This window comes from Xyrauchen texanus, chromosome 8 (genome assembly GCF_025860055.1).
Source record: "Xyrauchen texanus isolate HMW12.3.18 chromosome 8, RBS_HiC_50CHRs, whole genome shotgun sequence".
NCBI lineage: Eukaryota > Metazoa > Chordata > Actinopteri > Cypriniformes > Catostomidae > Xyrauchen > Xyrauchen texanus.
Window position 1 is genome coordinate 31,184,824 of NC_068283.1, and position 22,123 is coordinate 31,206,946.

The 22,123-nt window shown below is 37.9% G+C and overlaps 1 protein-coding gene across 1 annotated transcript in view; it reads right to left on the reverse strand.

The window, feature by feature from the left end:
• LOC127647543 (ATP-citrate synthase) overlaps positions 1-22,123 on the reverse strand; it is a 33,089-nt gene continuing 10,966 nt past the window's right edge. Inside the window, exons 6-28 of the mRNA XM_052131836.1 lie at positions 20,485-20,564; positions 17,103-17,233; positions 15,357-15,475; positions 11,152-11,288; positions 11,003-11,064; positions 10,798-10,915; positions 10,516-10,670; positions 8,506-8,599; positions 7,812-7,953; positions 7,186-7,354; positions 5,166-5,270; positions 4,577-4,773; positions 4,408-4,489; positions 3,851-3,961; positions 3,527-3,654; positions 3,310-3,403; positions 3,058-3,212; positions 2,274-2,424; positions 2,031-2,174; positions 1,589-1,702; positions 1,390-1,472; positions 1,188-1,264; positions 1-898 (exon numbers count right to left, since the gene is read on the reverse strand). Of these exons, the coding sequence (XP_051987796.1) occupies positions 804-898; positions 1,188-1,264; positions 1,390-1,472; positions 1,589-1,702; positions 2,031-2,174; positions 2,274-2,424; positions 3,058-3,212; positions 3,310-3,403; positions 3,527-3,654; positions 3,851-3,961; positions 4,408-4,489; positions 4,577-4,773; positions 5,166-5,270; positions 7,186-7,354; positions 7,812-7,953; positions 8,506-8,599; positions 10,516-10,670; positions 10,798-10,915; positions 11,003-11,064; positions 11,152-11,288; positions 15,357-15,475; positions 17,103-17,233; positions 20,485-20,564 (2,743 nt within the window). The 3' untranslated portion in view covers positions 1-803. The remainder of the gene's footprint in view (positions 899-1,187; positions 1,265-1,389; positions 1,473-1,588; positions 1,703-2,030; positions 2,175-2,273; positions 2,425-3,057; positions 3,213-3,309; positions 3,404-3,526; positions 3,655-3,850; positions 3,962-4,407; positions 4,490-4,576; positions 4,774-5,165; positions 5,271-7,185; positions 7,355-7,811; positions 7,954-8,505; positions 8,600-10,515; positions 10,671-10,797; positions 10,916-11,002; positions 11,065-11,151; positions 11,289-15,356; positions 15,476-17,102; positions 17,234-20,484; positions 20,565-22,123) is intronic.

The window sequence follows — 22,123 nt, forward strand, 5'->3', positions numbered from 1 at the left end:
TGAATAGTAGTGAATTTTATTTTTAATCAACTTCATTTCAGACACTGTACTGCTTCATCTGATCTTCATACAGCTGCACTGTTAAATGGCAGCTGGACTGTAAACATGATGGAGTAGTTTATGGCACGCTGTATGACTAACAAAAGCATTGTCGTTCAAAATATTCCTTTGATTTTTATACATTAATTATTAAAAAATAGTGACACTTTTTTTCCTGCATATTAGCTGATTGGACAATAGGACATTTAAACATATGTAGCTACTGTTATCTGCTAATAACACACTGTTTATATTAAAGCTATCGAGACGCTTAAGTCGGAGGATGTGATTCAGTTTAATCACACGTCTCCTTAAAGACATGCAGCAACCAGGTGTTCTAGTTTCTAATCTTATTTCCCTTTTAGACTTTCAATGTATCATGACTATATGACTAAATGTACGTGGTTTAGATATAAGCAAGACATATTAAATACAGAGATTTTGAATGTTTTAGTGTTTTTTCACAGTTTTAAATGACTTAGCAACACAGCAAATGAAAGCTAGGTAATTTAAGTTATTGACTACAACTTGAGTTTATAGCAAGACAGTAATTCAGTTTTACATTCTTGCATACACAAGATCACACACCCCCCCCCCAAAAGAAACAAACAAAACAACAACAACAACAGCAGCAACGCACACAAACCCACCCACATTTACAGGAATGCATTTACATTAACAAATATGAAAACTTCTTTTGATTCCGTTCTATTCAGTTCTGACCCCGCAGTAAATTGAAGTTAACCGTTAACTAGCTTTCATCATTACATGGTCATATGTTCTGGTAGTACATAAGAAATATCATCCCAAGGATGGCGGTATAAACCCTGTTTTAACCTCTTCTGATCCAGATAATGACCTGGAAAAAAGAGAAATGGTTGTTTTCCTTCATCACTGAACTCTCAGACAGATATCACATACAAAACACTACAAAAACACTTATTTTATATCATGCTAATTATAATCCACTTATAGACTGACCCAAACCCTAAAATACTTTGCAATTTTTATAATAATATTAAAAACATTATTTGATATACAAATCATTTTCTCGAATGAGGTGTCCCTGTAGGTCCCAAAGGGAGGTTTTGTCATACTTGGCTAATGTCCGGGGATGAATGTTACTTAAGAGCATAGTACACACATACCTATGAATCCCATGCTGCGACCCAAGACAAATATTCCATTCAGTGCTCCAATCTCCACAAACTCATCTGCCTCATCACTGTACATGAGAAACAGAGCAAGTGAGCGAGCGAGAGATAAGTGTTGTTTACTAAATAAGTGAGGACTCATTTATTAGATTTTGTTGCAGTAAAGGTCTGGAATCTTCACTCCTGTTTTACTGACCGTGTGAAGCCGCCACAGGTCCTCAGCAGATCCACAAATGCCACTCCAATAAAACCATCAACGTTTAGGATAAGGTTTGGTTTCTGAGGGAGACATTTTACATGGTGTAATACAATAGTGAAACAGTAGTACTGCAGTAAAGCCTGATAAAACAGATGTTCATAGACATTCCATCAGCAAAACACAGAGGTGTTTGTACCTTTGAGGTGGTGATTTTCTCAACCTCCAGAGCATAGTCGAGCAGCTGAGTGGCAGGGAAATTCTGTTTCACAAAGTCTTTCAGGATCTGCACTCGCATGTCGGGATTATTGATCTGAGAAACAAAATCGATCAATCAGCAAAGTTAGAAAACCAAAAATGTAAGGAACACTGCAAAATTTCTCACATGTTTGCAATATTTGAAAAGTATGTAACTTCTATGCCACTAGTGTCACCAAACAGAATTGCAAAAATAAACAGGCTTCTCGAATACTCCACCTGCCTACCACTGGTCAACCAATAGATAGCCACGCCCTAAACTCACACCATGGGGTCAAGGCATGAACCAGACTCGAATCCATGTTTTCTGCATGGGCATCACAGAGGCTCAATGTGTGCCAACCAGTTGCCCATAGCTCCGACTAATGAGTGTGTGTACTTACTGATTTCACCCTGTGTCCGATGCCCATAATGAGTTTGCCATCTTTCTTCATTTTGTTGACAAACTCCATTGGCAGCATGCCACTGTCAAATGCCTTACTGAACTGCTTGGCAGCAGCATCCAGAGCACCCCCAAACCGGTCCCCCTAAACACACACACAGGGCCAGCAATTTAAACTATGCTCTTTTTATACAAAACATATGTTGAAACAGCCTGTATGCAAGTAAAACTGCATCATTCTTACTATGGTGAGGAGTCCAGAGGTGAGGCTGGAGATCAAGTCTTTGCCAGCACGTGCACACACTATAGTGTTATGAGCTCCAGACACAGCTGGGCCATGATCAGCTGTCACCATCAGACACATCTCAATGAACTGACATGCATAACGCGGCAGCCTGTGACCATACAAACACACATGAAAATCCTAAAAGACTAAAGAAATGTAACAGGTGTTAGTAAACTGGTAAAAATACATTTACATGGTAGTATATGACACTTCTATGCATCTTGGCAGTATAATTTGTTGTACTGCCTTTAATTTATGAATTTAAAATGACTGCATTGTATCAATAAGAATCACTTAATAACTCTCAAGTAAAACATCCAAACACATTATGGTAACAAGCATTTGGAAGGAGTTTCTCACATACATCCATCATATCGCTTCTGAAGACACTGATTTAAAATCACTGAAATCTTGTGGATTACTTTTATGCTGCCTTTATGTGCTTTTAGGAGCTTCAAAGTTTTGGCCTTTATTCACTTGCATTGTATGGACATACAGAGCTGAAATATTCAGGAGATGAAAGAAAGTCATACATATCTGGGATGGCATGAGGAGTAAATGATGAGAGAATTAAAATTTTTAGGTGAACTATTCCTTGTCCTACAATATTAATTTTTCCGTATGTAAAACTACATTTCTTATTTTTCTTTTTGATTTAGAGGAGATATTTTCACCAAAAGAGTGAAAGTGAGAAGAAATTATAGAGGATTTGAAAATGCAAACAGTGTGGAAATGCACACACCTCCTTTGGAACCAGAGCAGACCGAGGGTTCCTCCCAGTCCCATCTCAGACTTGAACACCTCAGTAATGGGCATACCAGCATAAATGAGCTCCTGCCCCCTTTCATCACAGATACTAGTCATGAAGGACGCCGGTTTACGGATCAGACCTAGCTCCTACAGAGGTAGAAACACATACAGATCATGTTTAACCAGCAGTAAGACCATTATAAGTGAGGATTTTTCTGCCAAATGCATAATACTTCATACTCACACGAGCCCAGGAGTAATCCATTGGCACTGTGGGCGGAGGGACCTCTGTGGCAGGCACAATCACACCTTTGGTGACCAGATTATCATAAACAGATCTACAAGATATAGAAAGATTATGTGGCCATTAATTACCATATGCTGCTGCCATAAATAACTCCTCAATATTCCCCAAAACTCCACTTCTGTGTGAGTATGACTGTCAAAGTGCCACGACTTACTTGATGACATCACCCAGTTCATCAAAGCTCTTAGGCACACAAGCTCCAGCCTCTTCAAGAGCTATGTTTTTAGCAACTGCAGTTTCAGATGCCTGGTTGGCACAAGCTCCAGCATGGCCAAACTGGACCTAAACACACAAACCATGCCAACAAACAGCCAAAATATTAACTGGACTGGATAGTTTGAAAGGGTTGGTTTAGAAAAATTTGTTCTCTTATCTCAATTAGTCATTAAATGGACACACATCAGCATTAAGCCTCTCATCAGAAGTAATGCAATAGCTCCATTTGTCATGTCATTAGATATCACAAAGTCATACACACCTCAGAGGAGAACAGGGTGGCACAGGTTCCAATACACCAGCAGACTACAGGTTTGGTGATTCTGCCCTCTTTAATACCCTTACAAATCTTGTACTCTTCATTTCCTCCAATCTAACAAAAAAAGAAAGTGTCTGAGAGAGACTGATGCAGAGAAGACCTATAAGAATCAGTGTATTCCACAAACTAATTTCATTTATGAAATGAGATACATAGTAACTAGTAACAGTAACTAACCTATGACACCTACAGACAAGTCTGCTAAACCTATGATGTGAACTTGATTAATGTTATGGCTACCTAATTATTGTTTGCACAAAGGCAGATCAAGAATATTTTTGTAACAATGACACCTTGCATTCAATCTTGCATATGACTATAATTACTTATTACTCATTTGGTAACAAGGTCTTCACTTCTGACTTTGACTGAAGTTAGATTGTTATCTTCAGTTAATCTCTTCAACGGACTCTGAATTATTTATTTTCCATTATCCATATTGAGGTCCAAGCTGTTTTCCACTACAAGACTTTAAGTGGCTGAATAAATGGTTCACTCACCTCTCCAAGCACAACGATCATCTTCACTCCTGGTGTGTCCTGATACCTCAAAACGTGATCCATAAACACAGAGCCTGGATACCTACAGGAGAGACATTGGGTTTAAACTCAAAATCACTGATTTTAAATTAAGTTTAATTATTTCATAATTCCAAAGACGCAAACACACCTGTCTCCTCCAATGGCAACTCCTTCATAGACTCCGTCAGTAGTGCGTGAGATGATGTTGTTGAGCTCATTGGACATTCCTCCAGAGCGAGACACATAGGCAACACTGCCTGGCCTGTACAGCTTAGAAGCCAAGATGTTATCAAGCATTCCACCAGTGTTACCAATCTTAAAACAGCCCGGTTTAATACCACCAACCTGCAACACACACATATACAGTACATTCAGTCTCCAGTGTTTCATGTGATTAATAAGCTATTTAAATGAGGACATATCATAGATAGACAGAAAGACAGACAGAGTCCTGTTTTACATTAATTCGATCCATCATCTATCTATAAATCCATCTACAGTTTCCATCCATCTATAATTTCCATCCATCCATCCATCCATCCATCCATCCATCCAATTTCCATCAATACATCCATCTACAGTTTCCATCCATCTATCTATCTATCCTTCAATACATTCATCCACATACATACACTATCCATCCATCTATTTGAGGACATCTCTAAATGTCCCCAAAGGGATATTGTCAAATTTACCTAACTTCTGTAATGTACACACGTTGAGTCTTACAGTCTTACCGTTGCAGGGCCAATAATGGTGACTCCCTTCTCATCTGCCATTTTGATGATCTTGCGAGTCATTGCCTCTGGGATCCCCTCAGCTATGATCGCTATGGTGCGGATCTGCACATAAATACAAAAAGGTCAACAAACAGATCACAATGGTTTTTCAAAGCTAATTTAGACCAGTGTTTCTCAACCTTTTTTCTGCCACGGCACTTTTTGACTAAAAAAATTCTACGGCACACCACTATACCACATAGGCTAACCATAGTCAATATTTTTCCTTTTCAATGACTTTTCTATGTTTTCTGTCTGTCTTAGTAGCGCGTTTACTTTTAATGTTTGAAATTCGGCTGTGCAAAAACATTTAATAGAAAAAAAAACAAACCATATAGGTAGGCTATACTGTGTGAGGTCACAGATGACAAGAGCGCTAAATGGGTAATGAAAAAAAACAACAGATTTGCTTCTTTTCTCATTTGCCACAATAAATTACAGGGATGCAAAAGAAAAAGGAGAAAAAGGTAAGACTACCACTGGTCCACGGACATTTATTCTGGGGATATGTTTTTAAGAATAAGCTAAAAGCACCAATTCCAGCTATTTTAGTGATTTACGTTTATATTTTTGCAGAATTAGCTGCAAAATAGAGTATTTTGGTTAGGCTTGCTTCCGTTTCACAAATCTGTTCAATTTTATTAACTGATTAGTTCTGTGACCCCTTCTGGAAATGTCACTAGGTGGCAACAAATGAGCATCTTATGTGCTATGAGTGAGTCAGTGAATCATTTTGAGTCATTCATGACCGAAATCTACCAAAACACTTTATAGTGTTTAAGCATTAAAAGAAAAGCAGATCTATAGTCTTCCTTCAGTCTGAGCATTATTTTTCATCCAAAAAGACAACAATAATAGTGTTACCTTCTCCTTTATTAAAACTTGCAAGGCTACAAATCTACTCACTTCAGTATAAGAATTATAAACACATCAGATCTACAGTATCATTTTCCTGCAGTAGCCTATTTAAACTGCAGAGCATAGCTTTTATCAGAAAAGACCACAATAATCACTGGTGTCTTATGGATTACTTTTATGCTGCTCCCTATATGTGCTTTTTGGAGCTTAAAAGTTTTGGCCTCCATTTACTTGCATTGTATGGACCTACAGAGCTGAAATATTCTTATATACTATATTTGTGTTCAGCAGATGAAAAAAAGTCATACATATCTGGGCTGGCATGTATTTTGAGTTTCAATAATGTTCTTTCGTCTTTGTAAAGCGCATTTCACATGAGTTGAGTCGAGGTGTAAACGCTCCGTTCAACACCAGCATCAAGCACCGCATTGCGCTCCACATGACAAGAGTTGCAGAAAGTGAATAAAACGAGTTACGAGTTTGCCACTTAAAGTGGGAGGTGTGCACAATAAACATTGAAAACATGTATTTGGAAGAGAGAAAAAAAGGCTTACAGTTGCTTTGATAGCAGAAATTAATAAAAGGACTCATTTATGTTGAGGTTGAAGCGTTTTCTTGGTGAATTTAAATTAGTTCAATAACTGGGGTCTCTGATATTCGTAAATGATAAGGTAATATTTAATTAAAAGAAATTATGAGACTCTTCACTTCAATGTCTCTTCACAAATCTGGACAGTTTTTAAATATTTTTTGTTGCTCTCAAAGACATTATGTGTGTGAAAAACTCTTTGGCGTAAAGTCACTTCATAGACTTCAATGTCACGAGAAAGACCCTTAATAAATATAAATAATAATATAAATAAAATATAAGCGTATAAATATCACTCACTTTTGCACATTAATCATTGCTCTTCACAATCACAAGTGACCGATTATGGTTTCAAAACAGCACATTTCTCCAAAAGGTCTGGAGTTTTATATTAATAATTTTATATTATTTTTTCATGCATTTATTTATTTTGTGGAATTTTATAATCTTTCACAGCACACTAGTGTGCTAAGGCAGAGTGGTTAGGAAACACTGATTTAGACTGTTTCCATGTCTATGCTAATCACAGACCTGTGTGTAATGCATGGTCTCCAGAGTGCTGTCGTAGGCAGAACGGAGGGAGGCGAAGTTGATGAGCACATCCACCTCTGGATGTTTCTTCATGGCATCAGCCATGTTTTTATAGACTGGCAGCAGGATCTCCTTATGACCCCAGTAAAACTTCTGCTTATGGTCTCCACTGATTAAAAAGATAAAAGACGTCCAGTATGTATAAATTTGTGATGGGTCTTCAATGGATGATTTACCATATCAATAGGACAGGATGGCCAATGTTGATATAAATATGCAATTGTGATATACCACAATTAAACAATAGAAAAGACATAAACAAAATTACTGAAATGTAATGTTTATTTAAATTACTGACAAGTACATTGACAAGGCTATTGGTAGATTAAATATAGGCCAGTTGATTGTCCTGGCTTATACGTCTATAACTAGACAAAGTGTTTTGTTCAAGACCACAATACTAAAAGAGAAATCAGGCCTCAATAACTTTGTGTGTAGATTGCCCCTAATTGACTCAAACCTTCAGCTATATAACAGGTTCTTTCTTTCAGACAGAACTCTATATAATGCCAGTTATCCATGCAAGATTGTGTCAGACTACTTTAAATTTACTGGGCAAGACTCACGTGAAGGGGTAAACCATGGCTGCTACTGACGGCTCCTCACGGGAGCACACGTAATCAAAATCCAGCATGCCCTGCACAGCACGTGTCTGCATCCCCCACACTATGGCCTTGGTGTGGTTACTGAACAGAGTGGTGCTTTTGACTACAGAGACAAAGATAGAAAGAGATAAAAAGTTAGATATTTCAGAAAAGTACTGTATGAAATGTAATAGATCAGATGTCAGTCTCTGCTGCTTAATATGTTCAGAATAGCCCTGAACACACTGAATGACCTATGCATCATAAGGATTTTAATATAGTGTTATTAATCTGTAATAAACCACTCGAAAAAAGCAATCATGCAAAAAAGTGGCAAAACAAAACAACACGATAGCTGATATAAAACAAATATATCAACAATCAACTAAATGTTCCCAGATAAAGGCATGAGGGTACAGAATGTTCATTATATCAGCCTTATAATACTCTACAATTCATGTGACCAGAGCTAAAGGCTTTTAAACTCAGTAAGGCCAATAGCTTTTTGGAGTTAATTTGAAGAACTTTCAATCTTAATTTAGAGACAGAACTATCAGTTTTCTAAATCTCATTTGTTGATCATTAAATCTTCCATCATTGGCCTGTAGAGGGAGTCCACACAAAATAAATCTTATCAGTTTTTACTGTTATGCATCTTCTTATGAGTGTTACTAACCTGCTGGAACTCCAGGTCGAGTCTTTTGAGCTGAAGAGCTTTCTGCTCCAGTCTTGACTTCAGAGAAAGAAGCAGATCTTGTGGAGGCGGGAGTCTGAAAGGGCCAGATTCAAAGAGAAGGTGAGAGACATAAAAAGAAAGAGAATACTCATTTTAGGAGGCCAAATGCAGAAGAGCATTTTTTTTACTACGTGCTAATTTAGGAATGCATATTTGAGAGTGCGATCCAGAACGCAGATAAAGCCCAGACATAAACAAATAGTGAATCAACGGTAAAGGGATAGTTCACCCGAAAATTAAAATCCTGTCATTGTTTACTCCCCCTCTTGTTGTTCCAATCCCATATGGCTTACTTGCTTCTGTGAAACACAAAAGGAGATGTTCGACACTTCATTGGTATCAGTTGCCATTGACTTTCATTGCATCATACACTCACCTAAAGGATTATTAGGAACACCTGTTCAATTTCTCATTAATGCAATTATCTAATCAACCAATCACATGGCAGTTGCTTCAATGCATTTAGGGGTGTGGTCCTGGTCAAGACAATCTCCTGAACTCCAAACTGAATTTCAGAATGGGAAAGAAAGGTGATTTAAGCAATTTTGAGCGTGGCATGGTTGTTGGTGCCAGACGGGCCGGTCTGAGTATTTCATAATCTGCTCAGTTACTGGGATTTTCACGCACAACCATTTCTAGGGTTTACAAAGAATGGTGTGAAAAGGGAAAAACATCCAGTATGCAGCAGTCCTGTGGGCGAAAATGCCTGGTTGATGCTAGAGGTCAGAGGAGAATGGGCCGACTGATTCAAGCTGATAGAAGAGCAACTTTGCCTGAAATAACCACTCGTTACAACCGAGGTATGCAGCAAAGCATTTGTGAAGCCACAACACGCACAACCTTGAGGCGGATGGGCTACAACAGCAGAAGACCCCACCGGGTACCACTCATCTCCACTACAAATAGGAAAGTGAGGCTACAATTTGCAAGAGCTCACCAAAATTGGACAGTTGAAGACTGGAAAAATGTTGCCTGGTCTGATGAGTCTCGATTTCTGTTGAGACATTCAGATGGTAGAGTCAGAATTTGGCGTAAACAGAATGAGAACATGGATCCATCATGCCTTGTTACCACTGTGCAGGCTGCTGGTGGTGGTGTAATGGTGTGGGGGATGTTTTCTTGGCACACTTTAGGCCCCTTAGTGCCAATTGGGTATCGTTTAAATGCCACGGCCTACCTGAGCATTGTTTCTGACTATGTCCATCCCTTTATGGCCACCATGTACCCATCCTCTGATGGCTACTTCCAGCAGGATAATGCACCATGTCACAAAGCTCGAATCATTTTAAATTGGTTTCTTGAACATGACAATGAGTTCACTGTACTAAAATGGCCCCCACAGTCACCAGATCTCAACCCAATAGAGCATCTTTAGGATGTGGTGGAACGGGAGCTTCGTGCCCTGGATGTGCATCCCACAAATCTCCATCAACTGCAAGATGCTATCCTATCAATATGGGCCAACATTTCTAAAGAATGCTTTCAGCACCTTGTTGAATCAATGCCACGTAGAATTAAGGCAGTTCTGAAGGCGAAAGGGGGTCAAACACAGTATTAGTATGGTGTTTCTAATAATCCTTTAGGTGAGTGTATATCCATACAATGAAATTTAATGGTGTCTGAGTCACCATTTGTGTTCCACAGAAAGTTCAACAGAACTGGAGCAGCATTAGTCTAGAGTACATTGAAATCATTTTCATATTTGGGTAAACTATTCCTTTGAATGCTACATTTACCAGGATGTGTTTCTGTCATTCAATGCGGTGACACTTAGACATGCTCTTTAAAATTTGCTCTCTAAACACTATACAAATAAGGAAGAGGAGAAAAAGGAATTTATTTCACTGAAAGACCAGGATCATCTAAATGGCATGCTTGAGGTTAGGAGAGGTTTTAATGCAAGTAAACTCAAAGTAAGACTGCTACGTGCACACACAAACAATCACTCACTGTGGCACCGCTGCTAGAGTTGAGAAGGAAGTTGGCAGTGTGGGCGGCACCGCGAGGCTGTGTGGCGATTGGTCGGTGACCTAGTGCCATTCCGACAATAGCGGTCATGTGGGTCTCAGTGCCAAACACATGAATGGGGATCCCAGTGGTCTTTCCTACACGCACGCACAAACACACACACACACACAAACAAAAGAAAAAAGAAAAAAAAGAAAAAAGGCATTTCAATGACTCCTCGTACACTAACAAAGTTACACACAATGTGCACATGAACACACTCACCAACTTCCCCCATCACTCTTAAACCTTCCTGGTAGTTTGGGCCGCCTCGTCGGACAAATATCGTAACCTCATGCTCTTTCAGAGGGTTCTGGTAATCTTTGATAGCCCTGACAATACCCTAATGCATGCAAAAAAAGTTACTCAAAACACCAAGCACATAACTATCAAATATAAAAGCTTAGTTTGAATGTCTAACTGATCCAACCTTGAATGTTGCTGCCACATTAGTGAAGTTGGCAATGCTGCCTCCAATGATCAGGACTTTACCTATACAACAAAAATGAAGAATGAACACTGTTTGAGACACAGATGCAACTTGCTATTTCAAACATGTGCACATGCTGGTGGACATACCATCGGGGTGTTTCTCGCGGGTCATGAGGGAGAGGATGGTTTTGGCGTAGTCGTAGGTCTGCTGCTCACTTGGAGCCCCTGAATACTCGCCATAATTGGCTAGTTCAGTGACTCCACCCAGATCACAGATTGTGTCACTATAAGTGAGAACAATGTATTATGTTCAAGTGTGGACTTGTATACAGAAAGACTTGCTAGTCAGCTGCAGGTGATATTAGAGGGAGGGACATTCTCAATCTAGAGAATTTTGATTGGATAAAAATCTGTAGTGCAATAAGAGTAATAGTTTTCTTTTTGTCCATATTACCAGAAGAGAAAGATTGTACATTTTAAATGTTTTGACGACTTTAAAGTTTAGTTCACCCAAAAATGAAAATTTTCTCATTTACTCACCCTCATTACATCCCAAGTATGTATGACTTTCTTCAGGGGAACACATTGGAAGAAAAATATATACACGTTTGGTTCAAGGAATGTAAGAAACTCTTACATCAACGGAAGATCGCTTTTGCACTGATGTTTCCGGCCAAACTGAGAATAAACACCAAGGACGGTAGCAAAGTTTTTACATGTCCCAAACTGGCACTCTCTTTATATTAGTGGACTGACTCGCTGTTCAGTAACTCCATTGTCTGAGGAAGCTGGGAGCCATTTTTGCATTGGCTCGTCCTACCGGCTGGAGTTTGTTTTGTGGAATAACACTGCTTCGGGACAGTTGTGGAGGAATCTGTTCAATATTTGTGCTTCTGCCACCTGGAGTTTGTTTTTGTGGAATATTTTTAAGGGACATTAGAATGATTATGTCATCTACTGTACTCATAACATTCAGCTCACTGGTCTCTCGGAGGGAACTGAACAGATTTATATCACTTTGAATTTGTTTTGTGGAGGAACACACCTTCCAGACACTTCAGTGAATGAATCTACTTCTTTGTGTTTGTTCTGCCTGTTGGCTGGGGTCTGTTTTACAAAGTATTTTGCCTCACAAAATTTGTGCAAAAGCACCAGACTTGAGCAATCCATCAGCAAAGTTGTCACGTGACTCTCGTGGGCGTACATGGACTTTGAGTATAGTGGGATCGATGCCGGTTGGCACTGTCGTGTGCGGGGGTTAATGCGTACGTTTTTCTTTTTTCTGTTCGTTTAGTTCAGGGGGAAGTTCGGGGATTGATTGTTGCACTAATGGGGAATGGGTCTGTATTATCTGGTTTTTGACACCCAATTTATTTATTTTTTATTATATAAAAATATCAAATGTTAATATGAGTGGATTGTCTCTCTCCACATGTAATGTGAATGGGATGGGGCACCCCATAAAAAGAAGGAAGGTTATTTCTCAAGCGTAACAAATATGATATAGTGTTTCTTCAAGAAACACATCTTTCCCCGCAGGATGCTGAACAATTTGGCAAGATATGGGGTGGACATATTTTCTTTAGTGCTGGCTTAAGTAAGAGTATGGGAGTCATTATACTGATAAATAAATATCTACAAATCAATTGTCTTAAACAGTGTAAAGATAAATTAAGAAGGGTCATTGCTGTTTTAGGAGAAATAAAGGGGCAAAGTCTGATTTTGGTTCATATTTACGCACTTAACGCTAATGATCAGGGCTTTTTTTAATAGATCTTGAAGGGATGTTACAAGCCGCTGGCACCCCTCATGATATAATATTCGGAGGATACATTAATCTATTGATGACTCAGTCCTTGGTCATAGTGAAGCAAAAGTGTGCAAGCCCCTAGAGTAACATTGACGGTTCACATGATGTGAAAAATGTGTAAAAGATATTTGGAGACTTTTGAACCCATCTGGTATGGACTATACATAATCATCAATTCATAAGATTTATTCTAGAATAGATTATATGTCTAAATCCCCCATTTCATCGGTTGTTGATTGCTCAGTTGGAAACATCTTGGTGTCAGATCACGCCCTGGTGTGCTTGGAGGTGTTGCAACATATGGAGAAAAAGAGATCATTTAGTTGGCGCTTTAATGTATTCCTTTTGCAAAATCCTGATTTCCAACAAATGTTAAAGGCTGAAATTAATGTCTATATGGAGACCAACTGGTCCTCAGTGGGCATGGCTTGGGAGGCACTTAAGGTTGTTCTTAGTGGTCGGATCATACAGTATGCCGCTTTCATCAAAAAATCCAAAGCACAAGAACTCGTGGAATTGAAAGGGAATATTAAAAGTGCCGAAGCATAGCTGAAGTGCCAAATGTCATCTGATGGCCTCAGAGAATTGACCCGATTGAAATACAGATAATAATATTTTGTTGCGGAAGGTTGTGTTTTGGCTATTCAGGGCAAAACAGTCATATTTTGAGTCTGGGACAAAGTAGCTTTTGGCTAGATATATAAAATTATTTTTCTACCATTCCCTCAGTGATATCTGCTGGTGGTGAAATTTTTACCATTGATAATTTAGCCATTGATAATGCCTTTAAAGTATTCTATCTTGATTTTTATAGTTCCAAAACTTCGTCTACTGATGTGGAACCATTAGAACTTCCTAAATTGACGACTGAGCCAAAAAAAAATCTCTTGATTCTGAGATAACCTTAGAGGAGATTGACGAGATAATTAAGGCCTTACCTACAGGCAAGGCTCCGAGGCCAGATGGTTTTGCCGCTGAATTTTTTAGATCTTATGCTACAGAATTATCTCCACTTTTGTAAGAAGTTTATACAGAATCATTAAAGAACTGAAATCTTCCGCCAAACCATGACACAAGCCTGGATCAGTCAGATTATTAAAAAGGACAAAGATCAAGCGAGTGTAAAAAGTTATGATATCTCTTATACAAATAGATTAGGTGCGGTTTATTCGGGGCTGTTGCTCTTCTGATAACATTAGGCGTTTCATCAATATCATGTGGTCAGTCTCCGGTCACTGCCATCTCACTTGATAGCATTTGATATGGTAGAATGGGATTCTCTTTTTAAGATTTTGGAAATATACGGGTTCAGGAATACTTTTATTGGATGGATTAAGTTACTTCATAGACACCCTGTAGCAGTGGTACAAACAAATGGATTTCAGATTATTTTACTCTGGATAGGGGCACTCGGCAGGGTTGCCCTCTTTCTCCATTATTATCATGAAATTATTATTATTATTATTATTATTATCATTTGGAGTGGTGGTGGCATAGTGGACTAAAGCACATAACTGTTAATCAGAAGGTCACTGGTTCGATCCCCACAGCCACCACCATTGTGTCCTTGAGCAAGACACTTAATCCAGGTTGCTCTGGGGGGATTGTCCCTGTAATAAGTGCACTGTAAGTCGCTTTGGATAAAAGCGTCTGCCAAATGCATAAATGTACATGTAAATCTGAAACCATTAGCAGCCACGATAAGAAAGGAGGATGATTTTCCAGGAGTGGTGGCGGGAGCTATGGCGCATAAGCTTTTGCTTTTCGCAGATAATAGTTTTTATCCTTGCCTTGCCTCCACAGAATTATTAATTCCTTTTCCAAGCTCAAGATACAAAGTCAATTGGTCTAAATCTGAAGCTTTGGCTTTAACAGCATACTGCCCAGTAACAGCTTTCCAGCCGGGCACCTTCCAGTGGCCCAAACAGGAATTAAATATTTGGGTATTTTATTCCCAGCCAATTTGTCTGATTAATTTAGTTAATTTTGAAAAAAAACTTGAGAATTTGAGTCATCATTTTGGGATTCCCAGATCTCAGTTTTATAGGTATTTACAGCTGCGCCACATGCTTTGTACAGTTTTTGGGAGTGGCAGTGGTTTTGTGATTCTTTGCCCTACTCTCTGAGGAAAGAACACAATGACACACACACATAAACAAAAACTAATTAGTCTCCAAATTGTCTCTCTCGCTCTATCTCCTCCCTAAATCTACAGACCGGGAAAGAAGCATAAGTGAATGATAACCCTCCAGATAATAATATATCAGGCATGGATGGGTAATGTGATTTCACAATCACAGTAAAGAGACATGCAGTCTGGCTCACACAGGTATCTGCTCCATCTCAGAGTCGTTGGTTGACAACAGTTCTGCACATTACCTCAATCTGTCTCTTACAATAATTTTCCTATTCCAAGCTACTCATAATATTTAGGAGCTATATTTCATGCGTCTCTCAGAATATAATTTATTCTTGATATTATCAGTTTAAACTGAGATTATTCAAGTCATATGTAATCTAGAGACACAATTTTGATTGGTACCTGTACACGACAGAAGCTCCGCCCCCTGCCACCATAGTCCAGATCCGTCCACGTGGGTTCAAAAGAGTGAGTTTGAGGCTGGCACCACTCTTAGCATCTAAATCTGCAATGTATGCCTCCTAAAGGAACATTTAAAAAAAAAAAAACATTTATGCTAGGCCAAGTAAGTGTATGGTATGCACACAATTTGCTAATCTTTTTACTTTAAAACCTTTTTACTTTTGAAAAAAAAAATTCCCAATTGTGCTAAAATTACAATAGCTACTAAATGTATTGTTACTACATTAAAATAACACAAAATATCTTTTGGATCTCTTTCAAATAGTGCAAGTTTTCAGAAGCTTTGTCTTTTTAATTCAGTCCTTTTTTGAAGACTCTGGTGGTCATACAAAGTCAGTTTTATTATAGCAAACATCCGTATATACTGTAGGTTTAATATTTTAGAGGTAAATATGGATAACATTGTTATTTTTTGCAAGGGTTTGACGTAGCTAGATAAGCACCCAAAAATGTCAAAAAGGATTAATTCTGTTTACTGTGCATCATTTCTCAAGGCACCGTTAATGAAAATGCCAAGTGGAAGAAACCTTAAGAGTGTGTTTTCCAAATATTTCATTAAAGAAAAAAAAAGAAAACAAAATCCCGTCTTTTACTCAACTGCATGATGGTCCAGACCAAACCAAAAAATGTCGTTGGGGACTGGGGCTGTCAAGCTCCAAAAAAGGTCAAAAATTTCCATAAATTAGTCCATGTAAAAGTGGTCCTTATCTACTTTCATTGAATGGAAAAGAGCAGCTTGGATATTAGCTAAATAACTTGTTTTGTTTTTCACAGATTATTTAAATAAAATAGGTTTGGAACATGACAGTGAGGAGATAATGACAATTTATTTTTGGGTGAACTTTCACTTTAAACCAACAAGCTTCCCTGTCAAACAAATCTGGATAAACAACCAGTTAGAAAAGAAAAACAGTTGTATCTGTTGTTTATGTATAAACTATGATTTTATTCAAGCTAAAATCAGTCTGTAAAAATATAAAAATGAAACAAGTGAGTGTGCAACCAATGAAACTAGTTGGAGCACCATAAATATTTGTCAACATGTGTGACTATTAAGAAGAAGACTAAAAAAACCCACAATGAGTAAGGATAAGAGATGATTCACTCTGCCTTAACGGACTCATCACTGTAATACAGTTCAAAGTCACTAAACACATGTACACCATGATGCCATAAATGATTAATGAAGGACTGCCTCCAATTAATTATTAAATCATATTCTTTTCAAGAGAAAGTGAAAGTAAGCAAACACAGCAGAATCAGAGTGGTACAAGCTTTTTCTGAGGAGTCAGCTAAAAGGAGAAAGTGATTAAGTCTGGCTTTCTTTTCTTTTCCTCTTCAGAATGAATGAATGATCGGATGGCATCTTTCATTGAAAATGTGAAATAGTAAACAGATGCCTCAAAATGTTTCTGGACACTGAAGCCACACTTAAGTATAATGTCTTTCCGTTGCACAAGATATTTATTAAATATTTATTTAAATATAGCACAAACACACTTAAAGCAAAACATTAAAAAGACCTTGGTTAAGATTAACTGTAAAATTAGTTAGTTCTGAGAAAAGGTCCATAATTTTATTGCCAATGTATATATTTTAAAGTGTGGCTAAAATGTCCAAATAATTTTTAGTGCCTTTCTATGCATCTGCATGTCATGGATAGTCTATTGATCATGAGCTCTTTACCTCAGGATAGGCCTCTCTTCCAAAGGGAGGGGGAAAATCCACATCACCCCATTTGGCCTTACACAAGTAATCAGCTGTAGCATCGATTTTAGCAGCCATGTCCAACACAAACACTCCATTTTTTGTGACCACTGACAAAAAGAAAGAGAGTGTTCATTCATGCAACTTACGTTACCATTTCCATTGATTGCGCAGAGGTATAAGAGACTTTTTGTGCTACAAATTGAATATTAATACAGCAAAAGCACTGCATTTCCTCAATAAAACATGAATATATGGCAAGGATACTGCATGTTCACACTGGGATGACTTAGCAACTGGTACATGTGTGTGTATACAGAGAAAAACATAAAAAGGAAGCTCAGTTCACAACACCGCAACAGATGCTGCAGGGTACACAAGAGATTCTTAATTAGTGCCTCATAGTCGCCATCAAACAGCATTCATGTTAATTAATTAGCAATCCATTACCTTAATGTCTCCTCAAAAATATTCTATGATGTTTTTCACATCAGGTTGGATCATAGCAAGACTATTAACACCCCATGAAATCGCTTGACAAGCGCAGTTTTCGTTCTTTAGGCAGATTTATAATTGGTGTCGAACTTATGCTGTAGCTCTCGGTAGTGATTAACACGGTGCATTGTATTTATCGTTCTGCATTGGTGTGTTTGCGTTGTTCTGCGAGTGCACAGCCGTGTGCTAGTATATTGAGAGAAAATACCTGCATTTCTGAAATAATTATACATTTTATAAATAAACGTCAATAAAAGCAATGCAATTTGAGAATTCAAAAGCATTTATTAAATTAGGTAGCATTAAAACCAAGTTAAAAGTATTTGAACATGTTGAGATTTAAGTGCATATAATTTATTATACATGTTGTCTGCAATGTAAACAGAAAATAAATCAGGCATATACGGAATGCTTGCTCGAGTTGCTTAAATAAATATTTAGTCGTACTTTGACACTCTGTTCTGAAAAAAAACCAGAAATAATTTAAATAACATTATTTAATTACATTAAATTAATTGATAAGTACTCACTTGACCAACAATTTTTTTTTTGATGTTTTAAAGCAGGATTTTACAAATGCATATAGGCAATATAAACTACACTGAACAGGTTCTTTAATCCGCTGAAAAATGTAGGGGTCAGTATTCTTAACATATAAATATGATTTACTGTAAACCATACTGTGTCAAACATTAGGGTCAAAACATCATACAGATCAAAAAGTTCTCAAGTAGAATAGAATGAATAGTCACTAACATACCAAATGTGTTATTTTTTTATATTTTTATCTCATTTTATACCAATAAGGAATAGCCAATTCCCACTACTTAGTCGGTCCTCATGGTGGCGCAGTTGGGGGGTGGAGGAGGACGACAATCTCAGTTGCCTCTGCTTCTGAAACAGTCAATCCGCTTATCTATTTACATGGCTCACTGTGCATGACACCACGGAGACTCACAGCATGTGGAGACTCATGCTACTCTCCAAGATCCATGCACAACTTACCACGCGCCCCATTGAGAGTGAGAACTACTAATCGCGACCACAAGGAGTACATTTGAATTCCGGTCGACGTTAAACATGTGAGGCTGCGAAGTCATGAGCTCTGCAGGCAACATTAAACAGTAATTTCAGTGTGCAATATACAAAACACAAGAATTACGAGGTCACCCTTTAGCGTGGTAACAATAGTGGTGAAATTATTTGGGCTACTGAAGATCGTATACACTAATTCTTATCTTTTAATAATGGCTAGTTGCGAAAAGGCCAAAAAGAGTGGCCAAGCTAGTGCCTTAAATACTGCTAGCAAAAAGGCAGCAAGCGCAGTTGATTCATTCTCCCCGGATTCTGTCGACAAGATTATGACGCCGATTGGATCTTTGAGCATGAAAATGGATACTCAAACGGCTGCCCTCCGTCAAGAAATAGCATCCATCCGTCAAGAGCTGGAGATGACTGTCAGTTTTCTGCAGTCTTCTAAAGCACAAAATACCAAGCGCATTGATGATCTAGAGTTCAACTGTCATGGCCCTGGAATCTACAGTGAAATGCATGTTTCAGAAGTGTGTAGTTTGACTGATAAATGTTTACGCCTACAGAACATCCGCCTAGTTGGAATTGAGGAAGGGAAAGAAGAGAGCAATCCACGGCAGTTCTGTGCGACTGTGTTGAAGCAAATATTGGACCTCGAGGACATTCCTTGTCTAGACCGCGGCCATCGCACACTGGCACCAAAACCTAAAGAAGGGGAGAGACCCAGACCGTTCATAATTCGAGTGCATCACGGAGACGTCAAGGATCGCATTCTCTGCCTTTCTAGTCAGAAGCAGCAGCTATTCTACAATGATAAACGTGTATACATCTTCCCAGATTTTGCTACGGAGGTCGCTAAGAAGCGAGCTGCTTTTACAGATGTTAAGCGACTTCTTAAGAATGTTCCTGACATCAAATTCGGCCTCCATTTTCCAGCTAAACTACGGATCACGTTTAGTGGAGAAAACAACACCGTTGATGACCCTGAACTGGCCATGTCTTACATAAAGGAGAATGTTCTACCACCTGTTTGACCAAGATCAGGTAACGGTTGATCAGGTCCAAACGCAATAGCCTAACGTTACCTCCATCGGTTAATAACATGGGGCAAGGCCTTAACAGTGTGTGATAATAATATGTCGTTGTTCAATCTTTCTGGTAAATTGTTTTGTCTGGATTAGATTTACAAAAATGTCAGAAATTACAATTAAAAATGAATGCATGTAAAAATGATTGTTGCTTGCCATCTCATAATTGTTAAGTCAGTGTTTGGTGGCTTTACGTTCATAAGTGTGCATAGGGCCATCCAATAGGTGGAGCCGCATAGTTGTATGTTGTAGGCCACTCATTAACAACATGCCCTTATGTTTTAATGGTGGATAGTCTCCTGTGTTACGCATTGTGCACAATTTTCCCCTTTTTCAAGAGGAGTCATTAAAAATTATTTCAGAAGAAAATAATTGTAAATTATTTTTTACAAAACAAGACCATTTTGTTACATTTTTGGAGTACAATAGGATATACAAAAGATGGCCTCAATGCTCAAGGCAAAGAAAGACTTACAATTATATACATGTAAAACAAATTTAATGGGGTCTCTAATAATGAAAAAAAAAAAAAAACAACATGAGCAAATAAAATTCAGCAAAAAAAAAAAAAAGAAGTGGGTTCTGCTTAGTCATCCAAGTGTAATAAACAAGAGGAAACCAAGTCACTGAGTGTCAAGTGCCAAGACATGGAGAAGAAATGAATCAGAACCACTGGTAGATGCAAAACTAATGTCAACCATGTTTGGCTGAAAGCTGAGGTGGGGTGGGATGCTTTGGAGACTCACCAAGAGGGTTGATCTCCAAGTATGTAAAGTACAAGTCTTCGTACAAGTTGAACAAGCCCACCAGGAAACTAGTTAACACCCTGCAAAGACAAAAACATCTCATTGTAATATTCAATTAATACAGTGGTGCTGTTTAGTTCTAAAACCAGGAGGAGAATTTTCATGTTTAGAAAATAATTTTTGGATTTATGAATAAAATACATTCTGTGCTTGACATTACTTAATGAGACTCTCATTTGTATCTATAACATAAGTTCCATTCAATTATACCTCAAACCAGAATTTTTTTGTGCTTTAAAAATGCAAGCTGCTAACAAACTGCTACACAAGGAAGGACTATAACAGTTGTCCCATTAACTACATACAATACTACATACAAAGTAATCCCATCACGGTCTTCTTCACACACCCAAAGTGCAATTGTGATTGACAGTGTAAGAACGGTCATTTAAACTATATTGAATGAAAAAACTGACTGCAGAGAAAACAGACCGTTTGCGTACGGTACTGACGCTTGATTTAGTGGCAGAATCAGATACGGTTCGAGCCCGAACAGCTGGTGTTTGGGGTAATGAGGGTAAACCATAGAGACAGGGAGGAGAGCGAGTAAGAGAACATCATCCGTCATCCACCTCATAAATCAGTCCATAGTCCAGAGGACACAAATTACACAAGAGGATAAATGAGTCACTGGAGACAGAAAAAGGGAGTCATTTGTGGGATGACAATAAATGTACTCGTAACAAACAGCAAGAGACGAAAAAAGATTAATTAATTGATTACCCCAATAAATTAAGTGGAGTTTTGTGGTTTTTAGTCCATCTCTACCCGTAAGGGCATCTTTATGCTAGTGTACACCTAAAACTTTAGAAAATATATATTTTTTGCAGACATATGCATTTAAAAATTACATATATTATTATTTAATTACATTCCCTGCTTATTTTATGTCATTTCAAAATGTAACCTTTATTGCATGACAGTTCGTTGTGTTGCCAAATCATGAGGTTAAAACAAAGAGAAGAAACAATATACCATAACATACATTCATTTATTCTCTTTCTCTCTCACACACACTCACACTATCAATCTGTGATTTGTTTTACATTTAATTTGGAACTAATAAGGAGTTTTATTTAAAGTTCAATTTTTAGAGTGCTGCAAGAGCTAGTTTCTCATGTCCAGTGCATTAAAGAAGACTTTGTGGTTCAAGTTCAATAATAAAAAGAAGAATCTTAAATCAGAAATATACATTTTGTTTTACTCCAAAATAAGTGATGGAATTCAGTTTAAATAAATAATTGCATTTATGTTGTTATTATCATCATCATTTAAAAATTGGATATTGGGGAATCCAGCATCCATACAACACACAAATGCCTGTTTTACCCATTCTCCATTTATTCCTTAATATAAATACTGAAACACAAACTAAACGAAATCATAAAAAAAAAAAAAAAAAATACACTATTATAACCTTGGTTCATTGATGTGACAAACCTAAAGCCTATTGTTTTGTTTTTAAACGGATGGACCTTTCAATATATCCCACCCAAACTTCCTATAAAGATGAAATACATCAACACATGACAAGACTACAAAACTACACTTGTCAAGCAGGGTTCATAGTTAATTAAAA